This window comes from Gobius niger (assembly GCF_951799975.1).
Source record: "Gobius niger genome assembly, chromosome: 6".
NCBI classification, from domain to species: domain Eukaryota; kingdom Metazoa; phylum Chordata; class Actinopteri; order Gobiiformes; family Gobiidae; genus Gobius; species Gobius niger.
Window position 1 is genome coordinate 38891979 of NC_136857.1, and position 18005 is coordinate 38909983.

General features: G+C 46.7%; 1 protein-coding gene across 1 annotated transcript; it reads left to right on the forward strand.

The window, feature by feature from the left end:
• Positions 1–11178: 11178 nt before the first annotated feature.
• LOC306964346 (sterile alpha motif domain-containing protein 9-like) lies at positions 11179–15935 on the forward strand (the record flags this gene model as incomplete). Its single annotated transcript, XM_079558338.1, has 3 exons — positions 11179–11904; positions 11987–12257; positions 12328–15935. 3 exons carry the CDS (start codon positions 11179–11181, stop codon positions 15933–15935), a joined length of 4605 nt encoding a protein of 1534 aa, XP_079414464.1.
• Between the last annotated feature and the right edge of the window lie 2070 nt (positions 15936–18005).

Genomic DNA, 18005 nt, shown 5'->3' on the forward strand with positions numbered 1-18005 from the left:
ATCATCGGTGCAGAGTACCCGGCCTTCTTGGAGTCCCTGGGAGGGGTACTAGATGGTGCTCCGACTGGGGACTCCATTGTTCTACTGGGGGACTTCAACGCCCACGTGGGTAACGACAGTGAGACCTGGGAGGGAGTGATTGGGAAGAACGGCCTCCCCGATCTGAACCCGAGTGGTGTTCTGTTATTGGACTTCTGTGCTAGTCACGGTTTGTCCATAACGAACACCATGTTCGAGCACAAGGGTGTCCATAAGTGCACGTGGCACCAGGACACCCTAGGCAGGAGGTCGATGATCGACTTTGTAGTTGTGTCGTCTGACCTCCGGCCGCGTGTCTCGGACACTCGGGTGAAGAGAGGGGCTGAGCTGTCAACCGATCACCACCTGGTGGTGAGCTGGATCCGCTGGCAGGGGAGGAAGCCGGTCAGACCTGGCAGGCCCAAGCGTGTTGTGAGGGTCTGCTGGGAACGTCTGGGGGATCCCTCTGTCAGTGGGGTCTTCAACTCCCACCTCCGGAAGAGCTTCACCCAGATTCCGGGGGAGGCGGGGGACATGGAGTCCGAGTGGACTCTGTTCTCCTCCTCCATTGTCGATGCGGCTGCTCGTAGTTGTGGCCGTAAGGTCTCTGGTGCCTGTCGCGGCGGCAATCCCCGAACCCGGTGGTGGCGCCCGGAAGTAAGGGATGCCGTCAAGCTGAAGAAGGAGTCCTACCTGGCCTTGTTGGCTTGTGGGACTCCTGAGGCAGCTGAGAGGTACCGGCAGGCCAAACGTGCTGCAGCTCGTGCGGTCGCAGAGGCTAAAACTCGTGTCTGGGAGGAGTTCGGAGAAGCCATGGAGGAAGACTATCGGTCGGCCTCGAAGAGATTCTGGCAAACCATCCGGCGCCTCAGGAGGGGGAAGCAGTGCTTCACCAACACTGTGTACAGTGCGGGTGGGGGGCTGCTGACCTCGACTGGGGATGTCGTCGGGCGGTGGAAGGAGTACTTCGAGGACCTCCTCAATCCCGTCGTCACGTCTTCCAATGAGGAAGCAGAGGCTGGGGACTCGGAGGTGGGCTCGCCCATCACCGGGGCTGAAGTCACCGAGGTGGTGAGAAAGCTCCTCGGTGGCTCCGGGGGTGGATGAGATTCGCCCTGAGTACCTTAAGTCTCTGGATGTTGTAGGACTGTCTTGGCTGACACGTCTCTGCAACATCGCGTGGCGGTCGGGGACAGTGCCCCTGGATTGGCAGACCGGGGTGGTGGTCCCTCTCTTTAAGAAGGGGGATCGGAGGGTGTGTTCCAATTACAGAGGAATCACCCTCCTTAGCCTCCCCGGTAAGGTCTACTCCAGGGTGCTGGAGAGGAGGATCCGGCCGATAGTTGAACCTCGGATTCAGGAGGAACAATGCGGTTTTCGTCCTGGTCGTGGCACACTGGACCAGCTCTACACCCTTCATCGGGTGCTCGAGGGTTCGTGGGAGTTCGCCCAACCAGTCCACATGTGTTTTGTGGACTTGGAGAAAGCGTTCGACCGCGTCCCTCGTGGTGCCCTGTGGGGGGTGCTCCGGGAGTATGGGGTCCGGGGCCCTCGTGGTGCCCTGTGGGGGGTGCTCCGGGAGTATGGGGTCCGGGGCCCTCGTGGTGCCCTGTGGGGGGTGCTCCGGGAGTGTGGGGTCCGGGGCCCTCGTGGTGCCCTGTGGGGGGTGCTCCGGGAGTGTGGGGTCCGGGGCCCTCTGCTAAGGGCTGTCCGTTCCCTGTATGAGCAGCAGGAGCTTGGTTCATTGCCGGCAGTAAGTCAGACCTGTTCCCGGTGCGTGTTGGTCTCCGCCAGGGCTGCCCTTTGTCACCGGTTCTGTTCATTACTTTTATGGACAGAGTCTCTCGGCGCAGCCAGGGGCCGGAGGGGCCGGAGGGCGTCCGGTTTGGGAGCCTCAGGATCTCATCTCTGCTGTTTGCAGATGATGTTGTTCTGTTGGACCTTCAGCTGCACTGGGGCGGTTTGCAGCCGAGTGTGTAGCGGCCGGGATGAGGATCAGCACCTCCAAATCTGAGGCCATGGTTCTCCTTCCCCTCTACAGGTCGGTGGGGAGTCCTTACCTCAAGTGGAGGAGTTCAAGTATCTCGGGGTCTTGTTCTCAGTGAGGGACGGATGGAGCGTGAGATGGACAGACGGATCGGTGCGGCGTCAGCAGTGATGCGGTCGCTGTATCGGTCTGTCGTGGTGAAGAGGGAGCTGAGTCGGGGCAAAGCTCTCGATTTACCGATCGATCTACGTTCCCGCCCTCACCTATGGTCATGTGATCCTCACCTATGGTCATGAGATCTGGGTCATGACCGAAAGGACAAGATCGCGAATACAAGCGGCCGAAATGAGTTTCCTTCGCAGGGTGGCTGGGCGCACCCTCCGAGATCAGGTGAGGAGCTCAGTTACCCGGGAGGAGCTCGGAGTAGAGTCGCTGCTCCTCCACGTCGAAAGGAGCAGCTGAGGTGGCTCGGGCATCTGTTCCGGATGCCTCCTGGTCGCCTCCCGCGGGAGGTGTTCCAGGCATGTCCTAGTGGGACAAGGCCTCGTGGAAGACCCAGGACACGGTGGTGGGACTATGTCTCCGAGCTGGCCTGGTGTCGCCTCGGGGTCAGAACAGCTGGAGGAGGTGAGTGTGGATCGGGAAGTTTGGGCATCTCTGCTGAGACTGCTGCCCCCGCGACCCGGCCCCGGATAAAGCGGAAGAAAATGGATGGATGGATGGATGGATGGATGGAATACAGGAATTTTCGTATTCTCTTGTTACTTGTTTAGTTTCCAATAGGAAATGTCAGCTATGGAGTCCATGCGTTCCACTCATGTAATCTCATTTCCTTTTAATGTGCAAACTTCTTCCTGGTTGTGGAGACAGTCCTCATGTATTTCTGTAAATGGTAAACGTTGATTATGTTGAATGTGGAGCAGGCGCTCATGAGCTTCTGCTTCAGCGACTCCTTTTGAGCATCTGTGACTGGTTAATGTGTATTTGTAAATCAGGAAAATGTAGTTGCTCAAATAAATTAAACTAAACTAAACCTGGAAACAAGAAATCCGTAATCTTCAACAAAAAAAAGCAAACGTGTTTCATTATTCACAGATTAAATGTTTCTCACAGAAAATGTCATTTCATGGCTGTTTTCTGCAAATACATTTTTCTCACATTGGTTCAACAACAACATCTCCACTTAGACCTCGTGCAGCTTCCAGTAACAGTAATAAATGTCTTTCTCTCAGGTTACATTAACACCATGTCTGTCGGCAGCACTAATCTCCATTCTTTGTATTTTAAACCCAATTCAAAATAAAGGTCAATTAATTCCCCCATTCCGGCTCCTTGTGTGAGGAGGATAGTGCAGAGCAGGCGGAGGCAGGTTTCTTTATTGTAAAAAGACCAAGGGCCGAATGTAAAGCACCATTTTCTACAAACGCTAGTGTCGTATGTACATGATCAGGGTTACCATTAAACAACACCAGTCTGGTATTGGGAAAAACGTGTAGGTTCTACTGGTACCGGGGGGGAAAATGCCGTTTTGATATTGTTGGTCAAGGGACAGCATTAAGTGAAGTGACTTTGTTGTTTTAGCTCAAATAAAATGATTTGTCTTTCCTATTTTTTTTCTTTTTTTCCAATTTGTTCTCCAACGTTTGCCCCATTTCCCCCCCAATTTTTCCCCCAATGTATTCCCCATTTATTTTTGTCCCATTTCTTCACACAATTTCTCCTTATTTTGAGCCACATTTTTCACACATTTCTTGCCATTATTGTTCCGTTTTTGTTTCTAAACGACAAATATTTTAGTATAGGTATAGAAAAAAACTATCATTCAGGTTCTGTTTGAAGATTTTATAAAGAATTGACTGTATTTCACACCATTGTTTGAATATTCACAGGCATTCGATCTCATTTGTGTCGTATCGTTGCCTCCCCCTGGTGTAGAGTCTGAAGACGCTGTAAGGCCTGGTTCTCTCCCCAAATATGATTGTGTTATTTCACAATCATTATTACGTTATTTCACCAAAAAATATTTGCAATCATTGTGAAATAATGAAATAAAAAGTTCTCGTGCTGTCCCTGGTGGACTCCGGACTTTACAGACTTGGACTGAACGATGTTTTGAAGAGGAGCATGAGGAGGAAGAAGTTTCTTTTAGAAAGAGCCCTGGTTTAACAAAACATGTTTCTTTAATTATTGTTTGTGTCTCTTATGTTCTAATATTAGAGACACATCGTTTACATTTGGAGATGCCTCTGAAAACGACAGAAGTACATTTGCACCCTGTCGAAATACATAAGGGGTTTAACCCCTTAACTCCCTCCTGAACCGAGCACATTTTCTGTTTGGCTTTACCCCAATCCAAAAGCTCCTGGAAAAAAGCAACAAAACTGAGACGAAAACAATGATGGAAATGTGACAAAAATGTGAAAAAAATATGTGAAAAAAATGACAAAAATTTTGATAAAAAATTGACAAAAAAAGTGACATAAATGAGTTGAATACCCAACAAAAAAATGATGGAAAAAAAATCTGATGTCGTGAGGAAAAAGATCCTCTCGGTTCAGGCGGGAGTTAAGAGGTTAAACAAAAGCAATTGTTTTACTAAGTGTCTTTCTTAAAGAAATGTAGAAACAAGGAATACTTTAAAGAGAGTTCCGACAGTGTTGGACTTTATTATTTACAGCAGCCAGCTGGCTTCTATAAATGTCACCTGGGTGATTCAAGGTGTGGTTCAGACATTGTTTGCCGGTCATGAAGGGTTGGTTGAGGCGGTTCTGCTCTTGAACCTCGTTAATAAAACATGAACTCTTGTGTGACACAGTGACACATCCGTCAGCTGCCAAACCACAGACTCTGACCAACCACTGGCAGGAACAGCTGGAAGGTCCCGGGTTCGATTCCCACAGAGACGAGGCCTTTCTGTGGAGTTCGCATGTTCTGCCCGTGTCTGCGTAGGCTTCCTCAGGTCTCCCCTGCCACTAAAACATGTACAATAGGTGAATCCTCCAGCCAGGTGATTCTGATTCTGGCTCCACATCATGGTGATGGGTCTCTGGGCGCGGCACTGCTGCTGCCCACGGCTCCTGCCCACGGCTCCTGCCCACTGCTCCTGCCCACGGCTCCTGCCCACGGCTGCTGCCCACGGCTCCTGCCCACTGCTCCTGCCCACGGCTCCTGCCCACGGCCCCTGCCCGCGGCTCCTGCCCACGGCTGCTGCCCACGGCTCCTGCCCACGGCTCCTGCCCACGGCTCCTGCCCACGGCTCCTGCCCACGGCTCCTGCCCACGGCTGCTGCCCACGGCTGCTGCCCACGGCTCCTGCCCACGGCTCCTGCCCACGGCTCCTGCCCACTGCTCCTGCCCACGGCTCCTGCCCACGGCTCCTGCCAACGGCTCCTGCCCACGGCCCCTGCCCGCGGCTCCTGCCCACGGCTGCTGCCCACGGCTCCTGCCCACGGCTGCTGCCCACGGCTCCTGCCCACGGCTCCTGACGGTATAATGACTAATAAAGCACCTTTACTTGACCTTTTGCAGTTTACTTTTGCAGCATCCAACCCGACCCAGTCTGGTTAGGTTCTGCAAAAGTACAGAATAATAAAACTACTCTACGAGGTACAATGTCGTCAAAACTTTACTCTCGAGTAAATGTCAAGTAAGACCCTCGCCCTGTAGAGAGTCTGTACTAGCCATGAAGGACCCAGGTTTTGAAAAGGTAAACTTAAAAAAAAAAAAAAAACAGCAGCTTATGAGCTAAAGACATTTGAGACACATTTCTTCAAAAACATTCTGCTCAGGTCGGCCCACAGCAGCTCAGGATTAACCCAACACCTGAGCCACATTTACACAGACTATTGTACAATGACAAATAAAACAGTTACTTAAACTGACTTGAATGCAGACATTTAATTTCCAAAAGAGTTGTTTTGTCCATTGTCGGACTGGCCTGACTGACAGCGACAGAATAAATGTGGACTTTGCTAAAACTCTATTGACTTTAAAGATGTGACCTTCCTGACAGACGGGTGACTGTTACACCTGTGCCGCTCCCGTTCCCTTCTGGAGCTGTGGGCGTTGATTCTGCGTCACTGTGAACACTCTGAACTGTCAGACGGGGACGAACAACAACAGCAAGAGAAAACACCAGGTGAGGCTTTTCAACAGCTGACTCTTTGTAAATCATCACCTTTACAATGAAAGGATCGCATTGAATCGAATTGTAGGAAAGTCAAATGGAGGGAAAGTGTGGACAAGAAAGTGTTTTAAAAGCCTCACTTTAGAATGCAGAAGTTTGGACTGCGGTGGTGTAGATTGTTTCCTGGTTTGTCTGAGATGAACTTTACCAGCTCGTACATTTCAGCTGCACTTTGTACCAAAGTCCGGTTGTTCAATCACTCAGACGATAGAGCGAACGTCAGGTCTGCATTGTTAATATAATTATTTCTTCTGGCGCTCAGTGCTCAACATTGAGGTTTATTGTATAGAATGAAGAGGACGTATGTGCACTCGAGCAATTCACAATATGATGGTGAACATTTTCACAGCTTTCATTGCTCTAGGCCAACCTGATTGTGTAACTTTTACAGGATACAGAAACTTGAACATACTATAAACAATGTATTGAAACATAATGCAGGCAGATAGTTGACGTTTTATCCAGATCTAACACAGAGTAAGAAAAATGTCAGAACCACCATCATTTTTATTCCCATTAGCAGATTCAGATTGTTTAATAGTGAAATAATATAGAACTTTTGTCTGAAAGTAAAGGAAACTGGCCGTGTTTGCTGAAAACCTGGTTGCCTTGACCAGCGGGCGCGATGTGGCAATGGCTCCTGGGATACGGAGTTTCTATAGTCAGGAAGTGAATGACGTCACAGCCTTGTACCTTTGCCTTTTCTTCAACATGTCGTCTTCTTATTGGATTGAAATCAAACATTTTATGGTCATGAATTGCTACAGAGCTGATCAGCTTTTGCGGTGACGTTAAACTCTTCATATTTGTTTTTTTTTGCTTCCGGACCGGAGCAACAGGACTGCAAGGGGCGGGACTGTGGAGCTCTGTTGTCACATGTCAACATTGTGAAAAAGTGCCACCCCTGAATGTGTATTGACAATTGGTCTAATGCTTAGAATACCAATCGGAAAAAGGCACAAAGCCATGTGGCATAATTTAACTTAATTTTGTGAACTACCCTAATGTGCCACTCTATACCTCCTCTGTTACTGCGATACTACTGCGCTCTGAAATACAGGCTCTGTTTAGAAAACATACACAAGCAGCAATAAAGTATACAAACAGACAAACAAACAAACAAACAAACAAACAAACAAACAAACAAACAAACAAACAGTCACAGTCACGTCATATGAACATTTTGGAGTTTGGACTTGAATGCATAACAAACTAAAAATAAAGTCCTCTTCTATTCAAGCCATGCCAGTGCATTCCTTAAACTGGCTTTTCTGGTTTCACTGGCCTCAAAAACTGGGGCAGGCTCTGGTGGACTTGCATAACAGGCGTGTGGCGAATGAAACTGATTCAGGTTCTTTTACACATGGTAAATACGTCTAAACGCCTTGAAAATGAGCTCAGATGTCATGCAACTAAACTGAACAGATTTGTTATGACAGAAGTCACGATACATTTCATTTAAAGCTGCCCTGGGACATTCCATTGTGCCTGGAATGGTTACATTCCCACATTGCACCACTAGATAAAGAGCCCCTTTTAGGGTGAAACAGCAGCTCTCGTTGAAGTGAAAGGACAGAGATAGTCTGGAAACTTCTAATCCACTGTGATCATTTCATTTTACTGAGAGCCCCATTAGCTCCGGACTCATTGCAGGAGCTTTTCTACCTGAGGTCTCCTTCGTTTTCATTACAAATGTTTACAATATTACACAACAACACGCACAGAAGCAAACTTAGGATTTAACCCTTTAAAAAAGTCACGTTAAGGGAGCTTCGACACAACAATGTGCTTGAAACTTTAAAGAGCTATAACTCAATGACGGAACTATATTTTTAAAAACCTTTTATTTTATTTTGAAGGTCTGACTGTCCTCTTTTCATACATATAAAGATATTATAACTTTATCAATATTTTAACCCTTTAAATGCCAACTGTCTGACCCAAAGTCACACTAGTGCATGTTCAAAAAACACAAAAAATGAAATATCTTAAAATTTTCCAGAGCAAAATGGTAAATGTCTGTTCTGGCTGATGTGGCCTGAGGTCTGTGACATATGACCCGAAGGATTTGTTTCTAAGTTCAAATGCGTTTATGTAGCAGCGATTTTAGTAAAAGACTCACGTTAAGGAGCTTCAACACAAAAATGTGCTTGAAACTTTAGAGAGCTATAAAAAACTGAAGGAACAATACTTTTTCAAATTTTATTTTTTATTTTGAAGGTCTAGCTCTCCTCTTTTCATACATATAAAAATATTATAACTTTTTAATATTGTTAACCGTTTAAATGCCAACTCTCTGCCCAAAAGTGACTATAGTCAATGGTCCAAAAACAAAACAAAAAAAAACAAAAAAAAACATTTAAATGCAAAATGGGAAATGTCTGGTCCGGCTGATGTGGCCTGATGTCTGTGACATATGACCCAAAGGATTTGTTTTAGTTAAAAAAAATCTATTTTTATATGTATGACAAGAGGAGAGGTCAGCCTCCAAAATGAAAAAAAAAAAAAGTTTTAAGAAATATTGTTCCTTCATGGAGTTATAGCTCTCTAAAGTTTCAAGCACATTTTTGTGTCGAAGCTCCTTAACGTGAGTATTTTTTTTATGCGTGTTTACAATGGGGTAAAAATCCAAATTACATCAAATTATTTTAGATCAGCAAAAAAACGTTTCACTCAATTGGCTTAAAAATGTAGGAGAACTCAAATAAACACTCAGACGCTCGTTTTGGTTTTACCCAGCATTCAAATGAGTACAATGTCCAAACAAACTTGACGGTTCAAAAAAGGGTTTATTCTCCAGATTTAGAAACAAACATCCATCCATCCATTTTCTTCCGCTTTATCCGGGGCCGGGTCGCGGGGGCAGCAGTCTCAGCAGAGATGCCCAAACTTCCCGATCCACACACACCTCCTCCAGCTGTTCTGACCCCGAGGCCACACCTCCTCCAGCTGTTCTGACCCCGAGGCCACACCTCCTCCAGCTGTTCTGACCCCGAGGCCACACCAGGCCAGCTCGGAGACATAGTCCCACCAGCGTGTCCTGGGTCTTCCACGAGGCCTTGTCCCACTAGGACATGCCTGGAACACCTCCCGCGGGAGGCGACCAGGAGGCATCCGGAACAGATGCCCGAGCCACCTCAGCTGCTCCTTTCGACGTGAAGGAGCAGCGACTCTACTCCGAGCTCCCCCCGGGTAACTGAGCTCCTCACCCCCAGCCACCCTGCGAAGGAAACTCATTTCGGCCGCTTGTATTCGCGATCTTGTCCTTTCGGTCATGACCCAAATCTCATGACCATAGGTGAGGGTGGGAACGTAGATCGATCGGTAAATCGAGAGCTTTGCCCCGACTCAGCTCCCTCTTCACCACGACAGACCGATACAGCGACCGCATCACTGCTGACGCCGCACCGATCCGTCTGTCCATCTCACGCTCCATCCGTCCCTCACTGAGAACAAGACCCCGAGATACTTGAACTCCTCCACTTGAGGTAAGGACTCCCCACCGACCTGTAGAGGGGAAGGAGAACCATGGCCTCAGATCTGGAGGTGCTGATCCTCATCCCGGCCGCTACACACTCGGCTGCAAACCGCCCCAGGGCAGCTGAAGGTCCAACAGAACAACATCATCCACAAACAGCAGAGATGAGATCCTGAGGCTCCCAAACCGGACGCCCTCCGGCCCCTGGCTGCGCCGAGAAACTCTGTCCATAAAAGTAATGAACAGAACCGGTGACAAAGGGCAGCCCTGAGGAGACCAACACGCACCGGGAACAGGTCTGACTTACTGCCGGCAATGAACCAAGAGGGCCCCGGACCCCATACTCCCGGAGCACCCCCCACAGGGCACCACGAGGGCCCTGGACCCTATACTCCCGGAGCACCCCCACAGGGCACCACGAGGGCCCCGGACCCCATACTCCCGGAGCACCCCCCACAGGGCACCACGAGGGACACGGTCGAACGCTTTCTCCAGATCCACAGAACACATGGACTCGAACACCTGATGAAGGGTATAGAGCTGGTCCAGTGTGCCACGACCAGGACGAAAACCGCATTGTTCCTCCTGGATCCAAGGTTCGACTATTGGCCGGATCCTCCTCTCCAGCACCCTGGAGTAGACCTTACCGGGGAGGCTGAGGAGGGTGATTCCTCTGTAATTGGAACACACCCTCCGATCCCCCTTCTTAAAGAGAGGGACCACCACCCCGGTCTGCCAATCCAGGGGCACTGTCCCCGACCGCCACGCGATGCTGCAGAGACATGTCAGCCAAGACAGTCCTACAACATCCAGAGACTTAAGGTACTCAGGGCGAATCTCATCCACCCCCGGAGCCTTGACACCGAGGGAGGCAAACAGCAAGGTTTCATATTCAAGGCCTACTTGCTGCCTCTCCTACTTGACTGGTAAAAAACCATTAGCCCACCCATGTGTGTTGGACAGTGTGCGCTACTCCCCTATATCCCCTTGGTGCGCAATGAATGACCAACCAAAATAAAACAAAAAGTAAGCAAATTAGAATTAGCTTAGCATATTGAAGAATATTTTACAAAAGGAAAACATACTTATGTGCAACTAATAAACAAAACTTAATTTTAACTTTAAACCAAAAATGGACAAATAGCTCCACACAAATAACCAATAGCATTCCTGTTTGTGGCCAAACCGCCTTTGCGATGCCCAATCCCGTCAGACCTTGGAAGCTAAGCAGGGAAGGGCCTGGTCGGTACTTGGATGGGAGACCGTTTAGTAACACCAGGAAGCCTAGCGAATGTAGTGAGTGAGTGAGTGGTTGGTGGTGGTCAGAGGCGCAGACTGGTTGCCTCGCTTCCGTCAATCTACCCCAGGGCAGCTGTGGCTACAATAGTAGCTTACCACCACCGAGTATGGAGTGAATGAATAGTGCAATGTAAAGCGTCTTTGAGTGTCCAGAAAAGCGCTGTATAAAACCAATGCATTATTATTTCTGTTTGTTTCTAGATAATCTACAATGAACGTCTCCAAACGTAAACGTCCTCCTGAGATCAAAGACTGGACCAAAGACGATGTCCGAGAATGGCTCATTTCAGAGATTAAAGTCAATCCAATTTATGCAGGAACATTTTTTGATGAAGATGTTTGTGGGGAGTACTTAGTGGACTTCACCAAACGTGAGATACTGGACTTGGACATTAAACACGGCCCTGCAGTGAAAATCACTTTCCACCTTCAGCAATGGAAGGATCTGTCAAAGCCCGAGTGGCAGTATCCTGCGTATGTTCACAGCTGGTCAAAGGAGCAGGTGAGTCAGTGGTTACTGCAGCATGTGAAGCTCTATGAGAAGTCTGCTCGGAGTCTGCTGGATGAAGACGTGTCGGGAGACTGCCTGGTTTGCTTTGAGAAGCAGGACTTTAAAGATCTGGACATTAAACAAGGTCCAGCTGTGAAGATCCTGGCAGAACTGAGACGGCTAAAAGACAAACCAGAGCCAGTGCTGCAGCCTGTAACTGCTGCTCCCTCTGAAGAAGAAGCAAAAGAGCCACGAGTTCAGGCAGGGCCAAGTGTGTCCCAACCTGACGCCCAAACAACACTCCAGACATCACTCCAACCAGTGACAGAGAGGACAACGCAGGAGAGGACCATGGCTTCCTTTGAAACTCAAACTCTACATGTGCAAATCACTCCAGGAACCCGAAAAACACCACCTCAAAATCCCAGCATGAGGACAACCGCAGAGGTAAGACACTGCTTTTGTGCTCATCTGTTTGACTGTTGAAATAACAATGAAGATAAGAGTGAAATGTATGTTTTTTTCGCAGGCTTCAGGAACAGGATGTTTCCCGAGCATGATCTACAATGCGCTGAATGAGCTTGTGGAAAACGAGATGAAAGAATTTTGTTTCCACTTGAAAGTCTACACGTCATCCAAATACAAGCCGATCCCACATAGTAAACTACAAAGTGTAGCTCAGACAGATATAGCCTCATTACTGTGTCAGAACTACACAAGCGATGCCCCTCGGGTCACGGTGGACATTCTGCGAAAAATGAACAAAAATAAAACAGCTTCAGACTTGGAGAAGGCAGCAGGTAAGAACTCAACTTTCAACTACAATTTAACAGGCTGTCATTTTGCTCATGACTTTTCATTTAATTACAGGTCCACTGAGCTCGGATGATTTAGTGTCAAAAGTCATTTTACCAGCTGAATCTGATCAAGGGGAGAAGCTGAAGAATCTGTTGACATGTGGTGGAAACACCCTTGATAACTACAATAAGTTTGTGGTGGTCCTGAATAAGAGCTGCCCAGACCAAGTGCAGCAGCTGAACTTTCTGACCAAACTCAAACTCTTTTGTGTGCTGGACTTTGACCCAAAGTCGGTGTGTCCCGGAGGAGTGTGCCATTCCTACAGAGAGATGAGGGTCGCCAACCTGCACAGCCTTTCTCAATATCAGGGAAACACAGAAGTAGTTATAAAGAATCTAAACTTGCATAAACAGACTAGCTGGGTCTTCTGTAATGGAAGAAATGATCTAGAAGACACTTCTCACCAAGAACTGGACTATAAAACCTGGCTGAAGAGGTCATACAAAGATCTGGTGCAGCTAATTACATTTATTTGCAAACCAGAGGTTCTGTGTCATGGAGAATTCCTGATAATATTCCTTCTTCTGTCTCCAGTAGAAACGGAAAAAGACCTTCTGTTTGAGACCTACAGGTGTTTCTACACAAACATGTCTGAGAAAAACATAGTCACACTGTGTGAGTCCAAAAGCATATTCCCAAAATGGAAGAAGCTGATTCATGAAAAATGTGACACAGACATCGACCCGTTCTCCATAAACGAGCTGAGTCTGAGTGAGATCAACGGCACCGTCCTGGCCCTGGGTCCACTCAGTCAGTCCACTGTCAAACTGCTGCCCTCTTCAGACTCCAGCTTCATCGTGCTGAAGCAGAGAGACGAGGACCTGATGACAGCTCTGGAGGTTCTGTGTGTGAACCAGTGTGAAAACATTCATGATGAGACCAGCGAACAGTTCAGACAGTTCAAACTAAAACAAGAGGAGGAATTCTACCGAGGAGGCAGAGTGAAGTGGTGGAACTTCTACTTCTGTGACAAAGACACGGAGCGGCCCTTCATCAAGAGAGACAAGTATGAAAACGTGAAGAGAATGATCAGAACTCGGCTCAAGGATCCCCAGAACACCTGCGTTCTACTGACGCTCTTTCACCAGCCAGGCTGTGGAGCCACCACTCTCATAACGCACGTCATGTGGGACTTACGCAAGGAGTTCAGATGTGCGGTGCTGAAGGACAACAAAGTCTCAAAAGAGGAAGTGGCTCAGCAAGTCATAAAACTCATACAGCTCGAAAATGAGAAGCCGTGTACGGTTTTACTCTTAGTAGATGATTCCAAGGAAACAGACAATACCTTTGAGCTTGTAAACTTCATTCAGAAAAACATGTTTTACATGAACATGGACAGCATCCACCCCTGTAAAGTTATCATTCTTAACTGTGTCCGCAGCCACAGCCCAAAGGAGCAGTACAGAGAGCACAGCCTAACTCACTGTCAGTATCTCACTGCATCACTGACCCAACAAGAACAGCAGGACTTTGAAAAGAAACTCAAAGAACTGGAGGAGACTCACATAAAACCTGAAAACTTTTACAGCTTCATGCTCATGAAGAGTAACTTTGATCCAAGCTACACTCGTGGTCTGGCTTCCAACACACTGGAGAGCTTTGACATCAGCACCAAAGAGGCCAAACTATTTGCTTTTATAGCTTTACTTAATAAGTATGTGGCTGATTCAGAGATATCCCTCTCACTCTGTGAAGACTTCCTAGGGTCCAAAGTAATTCAATGGCACGAGGACAGTGTGATAAACAGAATGGTCCCATTCTCAAACCTCCTCATCATAGAGAGGGTTGAAGACTGGGGAGGATACAAAGGAGTTCGAATCCTGCATAACCAAATAGCTGCTGCCTGTCTGGAAGAACTGGAGAAACGGTATGAGCTCAAAGTGGGTGATATCACAACAGAGATCCTTCACTGTGACCTCTTCTACAGTTCAGGGGTTGTTAAAAACAGACTTATGGTGTTCATTCAGCAAATGCTGATAGAACGACAGCGGAAAAAAGATGGAGAACGGGAACCATTTTCACCACTTGTTAAACAAATCCACAACCAACAAGGAAGACAAGCTGTTCAGGACATTTTTGTAAAAGCCTCCTCCAGGTTTGAAGCCAGTGCTTCCATTCCCCAGGCCTTGGCCAGATATCTGTACATTAAAGAGCAAGACTTTCTTGAGGCTTTGAAATGGGCAGAAAGGGCAAAGAATATCAACGAAAACCCGTATACGTTTGACACCATTGCCCAGGTGTACAAAAGCAATTTAAAACACAACATGGACAGAGACAAGCAAGAAAAAACACACAGTCCAGAAGATCTTGATGCCAACCTTAAAATAGCACTTAATGCGATTGCAACCTTTAAAAAGGCTCAGGAACTTGCGAAAACGTTTGATGCTGAAGAAGAACCAGAAGATCTAGACTATCCCAGGAAATCATACAATGTTTATGGCTATGTTGGAGTTGTAGAAATTACATTTTTAGTGTTTGATGTATTGGGCAGATTACCATTTTTTCAGGAAAATCGAGATCCAATGTGCAAAATGTATTTAAAGAGTTTCCTCGAAGGAAATATTCCGATCACAAGTGTGCACATGGAAAGCAACGAGATCAATGAGCGACATGTGAAGATCATCCGTGAAAATGAGCACTTTCTCCTAAGTTTAAAACATGAGGTGAAGGAAATGTTCAAAATCCTTCAAGATTACCTAACATATTTTAAAGTAAATGATTCAGATTCAAAAGACCGCTGGACCATCTACGCACATTTCAAGAAGTTTGTCACTCTGTTTTGCACTGAACCCGAGCAAGTGAGAAAAGAGCAACAAAGCAATCCACAACTCGCTTTGAAAATGATGATCGAACAACGGAGACTGCTTCTGGAAAAGAAAAATGCTGACACCTTTTCTGGCATTCTTCGACATTTGGAGACATCAGTCAAAGAGATGGAGGAGATCACACTGGCATATGCATATCTGCATAAACACAAACAGTTAAGCAATAAAATGCAGGCCACTAAAGTAACCACCAACTACATTCTGTCCAACATTGTTCTTTACCTTTCAAACCCAAACTCCAAACATGTGCAGAGTTACAAAGCTCTCTCTGATCTGCTTCAAAACAATCTGCAGGTAGTTGGTCTTCGTTCTAACTTCCCAGATCCGTACTACACAGCTCTGCTGCTGTTCTGGCCTGACCCTTCAGATAATACCACAGACATCCAAACATATGTCACTGCAATCCGACACTCGTCCCGAAAGCATCTGTCCACTTACTTTAAGAGCAGAAGCACCGTTGGCCATCTCTTCCTAACAAAAGGATCAGGACTCAATCGACTTGCTTCCAAGTTCCAGCTGGATAAAAACTTCAAGAAAATCCCCCGCAACAGCCTGGCACAGCTGTGGCGCAGCGGAGACATCTTTAAAGAAAAGTCCATCAAAGACCAGCTCTTACGAGTCAGAGGAACCATTGAAGAAGGTGAAGTTTATGCTAAATATGGAAAACAGAAAATTCATGTCCGTCCAGCTCTGATTCCTGGCACAAGAAGTGGCTTCAGCACTGAGAAGGTGTCCTTTTTCCTGGGCTTTGCCATAAATGGACCTCTGGCTTATGATATCAAAAATGAGAACTAATTCAATATATTACTCCAATTTGAAGGTATACTTAATAGTATGCTTGCATGAAAAATATAAACGTTTCCACTGATTCCTGCTGACATAACTTTGTTGATAAAGCCATATTCATATCCTCTTTATTTGTATGGATCATTTAGTTAAAATACAATCAGTTCCCAAAGGGCAGCAGACGAACACTGCTTTGGGTGTATAATGGACTGTTAGACAAATCAAATGTTTTTTTGCATTGTGTCCTACCTTTAGGTAAGTGACTGGTCCCTCCCAGAAGGTTAAATTCAACTGGACATTTTTATAGATAGTTGCGGATGTTTTGAGAAAAATGTCCAGTTGAAAAATGTCCAGCCTTCTGTGTTGTATCTACCTGGATGATTGAGATCAGTTTTTTTTATTTTTTTTTATTTTATCGTTTGATGAGACATAGCAGCTTTTGAAGAACAGAATTGGATGATTTTCGAGACGTCAGCAACTATGTATAAACATGTACAGTTGAATTTAGCCTTCTGTGTTGTGTCTACCTGGATGATTGAGATCATTTTCTGTTGTAACTGGTCCTTGTATAAGCTATCACGTTTAATCAGTTATTTATTAATCTTTGTTAAACGTTTGAATCCTGTCTCATGTTGTTTACACTGAAAGCCTCCCGCGCTCTAACACTAACTTCAGAACCTGCAAGACTGGACTAAGACCAGCATAGACCAGGAAGAGGAGCAATAGACTATATCATCTATATCTATATATCTATATCATCAGAGAAAATGACTGTTACTAGACGTAACTATAGTTCTGTGAGTATGGGCGTAGCCCTCTACGGGCTTCGCTATTGGTTTTAACCCGAGGCAATGCCTTGCGCCTGAGCATCTACCCGCTCCTATCACACCAAGGTGATGGCACACCCACCTGGGGTATATAAACCCCCTCTGCCCACCGCTCATCTCCTTTGGAACTCAGCCATAGGAGACAGGATGGGCCTGCTGGGCGTGCAGGTAGAGGGCTATGCCCATACTCACAGAGCGATAGTTACGTCTAGTAACTGTCATTTCTGGTTCATATGGGCTTTGCCCTTACGGGCTTCGCTATTGGTTAAAAACCTGCGAAGGCCGTAGGGATGAATGTGCTCCCAGCAGGCACAAATGGCCCATGATTGGAGCGCACTCAAGACAACGTCATGGGCAGTAAGAGCAAGGGCCTTGTTAAAATCATTACAGTCCAAATTGCTCTTCTTCAACAGGGGCCTCACCACCGCCCTTTAAACGCAGCAGGGAAGACCCCCGTCTGAAGAGAGCAATTCATCATGTGTAAGAGATTTTATTTCAGATTTGATTTGGCTCAGACCAGCACAGTCTTTACAACTGGGCGTGGAGGTGAGAGTAGGCATTAGCTAGCCGCCGGTTAGCACAAGTCCACGCTGAGATTAGAAAGCGTTTAAAAGTTGTGAAAGTTTAGATCCAGGTAAATATTAAAGCAGCACTAAGTAACACGTTTACCTTAATAAACCCTCCCCGTAGTCCCTCTGGGGGTAATACAAGTGTTTATGGGATGATTGGAGGGTCTTTCATCTCCCCCTGGTGTCTCTGGACAGAAAACCATGTTTGCAACTTGACTGCCACCGGTCCGGAACCACCAATACACACTAATGAAATCATGAAGAAGAAGCTAGCATGCTAATGGGCAAAGCTAACTGCGGGCTAGCATCACTTTAAACAGTATTTACAGCCAAGTTTGAGTGAAAAAAAGTATTTCCATTGTATAATTGGATGCACAATATCCCTCTGTCCCTTCGCCTTTCCTGTCAGCGTAGTATTTACTCTCACGGACAATTAATAAGTTAAAAAATCGCGACATGCTACGACACCTGCAGTTGCGCTTATGGCCTCTCGGGGCAAGAGTTACTTAGTACTTCTTTAAGAGAAAGTTTCGTTAAAATCAGCTAAAACGGCATTTGTGTAAGAGCTCGTCTGAGCTGGCAACGAAAACGCCGACGCATGTGCAGTGCACACGCCAAACCGGAAATAAGTCACACATGCAAAAGTGGATCAGCAGCAGAGTCAGTTGTGTCTTTTTTTTTCA